General features: G+C 41.2%; 1 protein-coding gene across 1 annotated transcript in view; it reads left to right on the top strand.

The window, feature by feature from the left end:
- Positions 1–528: 528 nt before the first annotated feature.
- slc6a1l (solute carrier family 6 member 1, like) overlaps positions 529–2500 on the top strand; it is a gene marked incomplete at both ends in the record, with an annotated part of 8336 nt that continues 6364 nt past the window's right edge. Inside the window, 2 exons of the mRNA XM_083691885.1 lie at positions 529–766; positions 2046–2177. Coding sequence (XP_083548011.1) covers positions 529–766; positions 2046–2177 — 370 coding nt within the window. The remainder of the gene's footprint in view (positions 767–2045; positions 2178–2500) is intronic.

The following is a 2500-nucleotide window of genomic DNA, read 5'->3' as shown; positions in this document are numbered from 1 at the left end:
TTTACATTTGAATAGGAGAAAAATACAGCATTGCTTCTGAAAAAAGCAAAGATGCAGAAGTAACACATAAAGGAAATCAAAACAAACAATCATGACAGGTCTTTTCAGAGGTAACTGGCAAATAATCCAAATTGAATAAACATATTAGATTAACCAATCATTAAGTAGGACAAAGGTTAGTAATCTACCACAAATTCAACCACAGAAGTTCAAGAACAAGGGTATGGACAATACAGTGAATAAAGTATGGGTTCATATTGTGATAAATCCTTTGTCAGTGATCATTACTTTTTATCATTGTTCTATTGTTGTTTCTCTGTGCCACCAACACCAATCACTGACAATGGTCTTTTATTGGTCCACAGCACAGCCTCATGCTCATTGCCTGTGTCTCCCTCTGAAATAGACTGGCAGGGGACCAAAAGCACTGAGTGAGGCTCAACCATATAGCTGGACCATAAGTGTACTGTAGTGAATTGTGAGAACCTGTGACCAACGGTTGGACCTGAGTGGACTCACGGTCCCGCCATGGGGAAGACCGGTCAGAGCACGGTGGACCTCAACTCCCCGACGGAGGTCAAGCAGGCCGTCCCCTTCGAGGACCTGGATGCAGTGGCGCCCCCTGCTGAAGAAACGAAAAGGAAAACACTGCCCAGCAGGGGAGCTTGGAAGGGCAAGTTTGACTTCCTGTTGTCGTGTGTGGGCTACGCCATTGGCCTGGGAAACGTCTGGAGGTTCCCCTACCTGTGCGGCAAGAACGGAGGAGGTAAGGAATGGTGCAAGGAGGCCATTTTGTGTCAAGGGAGCCTAAATGGCGTTTTAAATGTGTATAGTTTCAATCATTGAAGTGCAATGCTCTGTACAGAGGACTCACAAAGTAACATGCATTGGTAGTGTAACTAACCAGCTCAAGTGCCCCAATAGATAATACAACCAAAATGGCCGGTTAGCTTCACATACAGTACAGAAACATTACTGTAGGATGGCTTGGCAGCTCTTTCACATCCCGTCACATGTCACTGTGTGATACTGGTCTGTGTTTTGGTGGGCCTGAGCTAAAGCTGGGCAATGGAGGTCATACAGCTAACTGAGTCTGTGTTTGCTGCGTTGAATATCCATTTTAATTTAGAAAGTCCACTCTTCACAATCTATAGAACTTTCTCGAAAATATTTTCTCTCAGAAAAAAAAACACGCTCATTCATCTTATTTATGAATTTGGCTATCGATCTGTTGTTTTGTTTTATGAAAACTAAGTGAGAGAACATTCTGAACATTTCATTTCAAGCTACTGCATGAGTTATTCAACCATGAATCTTTAATTACTGACCTTGATGGGTTATTTATGAGCTAATAATAAAATCCACATTAGCAAACATACATTTTTAATCACAGTCGGAATAGTGGTAGTATGTTGCATCATATTCATGATATTACTGAGGTCTTTCTGTGATAATGATACCATATTTATGAATACATTTTTCATAAGGACTAGATACATCACACTGTCTGCACTCACAGTGTCTGTGCTCACAGTTCTGGTTATTGATCATCTTTAAAGGCACAATCTGTAGTTAGGTTTCTAGTTAGATTTTAATGCTTTCAATTCTGAAAGTATTGATGATTAGGCAGGGCTGATGGGGAGGTTCAATAATTGGCTTGAACGTAACTAAGACCGGAATCTATCAATTGCACATAGTAGGTTTTCACACTCACTTTCAGAAGTGAGATGGTGGTGTTGGGGTATGTGTGTGTGTGTCTGTGTGTGTGTGTGTGTGTGTTTGTGTGTGTGTGTGTGTGTGTGTGTGTGTTTGTTCAATAATTGATTGTTTCTGCTTTTTGTCCCTTGCCAGTAGAGGCATAAAGATACAGATTGCACCTTTGAGTATACAAATACCATTAGAATTGGTACTGAATACCTTTACAATGTGGATGAAGAATACACCAAACTTTCAATCTTGAAATTATTCCCTTGTGTTTGAGATACAGAAGCTGACAGGTGAACTTTTTCTTGGTATGTCACACATGTGCTCCGGTCATGTGATAGGTGCCTTTCTGATCCCGTACTTCCTGACACTGGTGTTTGCTGGGATGCCTCTCTTTCTGTTGGAGACTGCACTAGGCCAGTTCACCTCAGTGGGAGGACTGGGGGTGTGGAAGCTCATGCCTATGATGAAAGGTAATACATTAGCTTGAAGACCCCCCCTGCCCCCCCCCCTATATTGATAGGTCCCCCTATGACATGGACCTGACGTAATGGTTGCTCCTCCTTCTAGGGTTGATTGAATTTCAGGAAAAAAATATATTGGATTACAACCACTTTAACAACTCATACTGTATGTTATCAGGTCAAAATAACAGACCTATATTCTTTTCTACCAAATGACACATGATCCAGCTGACAGTGACTACCTATTGCACACTCTCAGTTATATTATAACTATATGATAATATAACAATACTTACGTAGCAATTTACTCCTCTCCATCCACATTACGACCT

Source organism: Argentina silus (assembly GCF_951799395.1).
Source record: "Argentina silus genome assembly, chromosome: 20".
Classification (NCBI taxonomy): Eukaryota; Metazoa; Chordata; class Actinopteri; order Argentiniformes; family Argentinidae; genus Argentina; species Argentina silus.
Note: the sequence above shows the minus strand (reverse complement) of the source record. Positions and strands in the feature narration are given on the sequence as shown.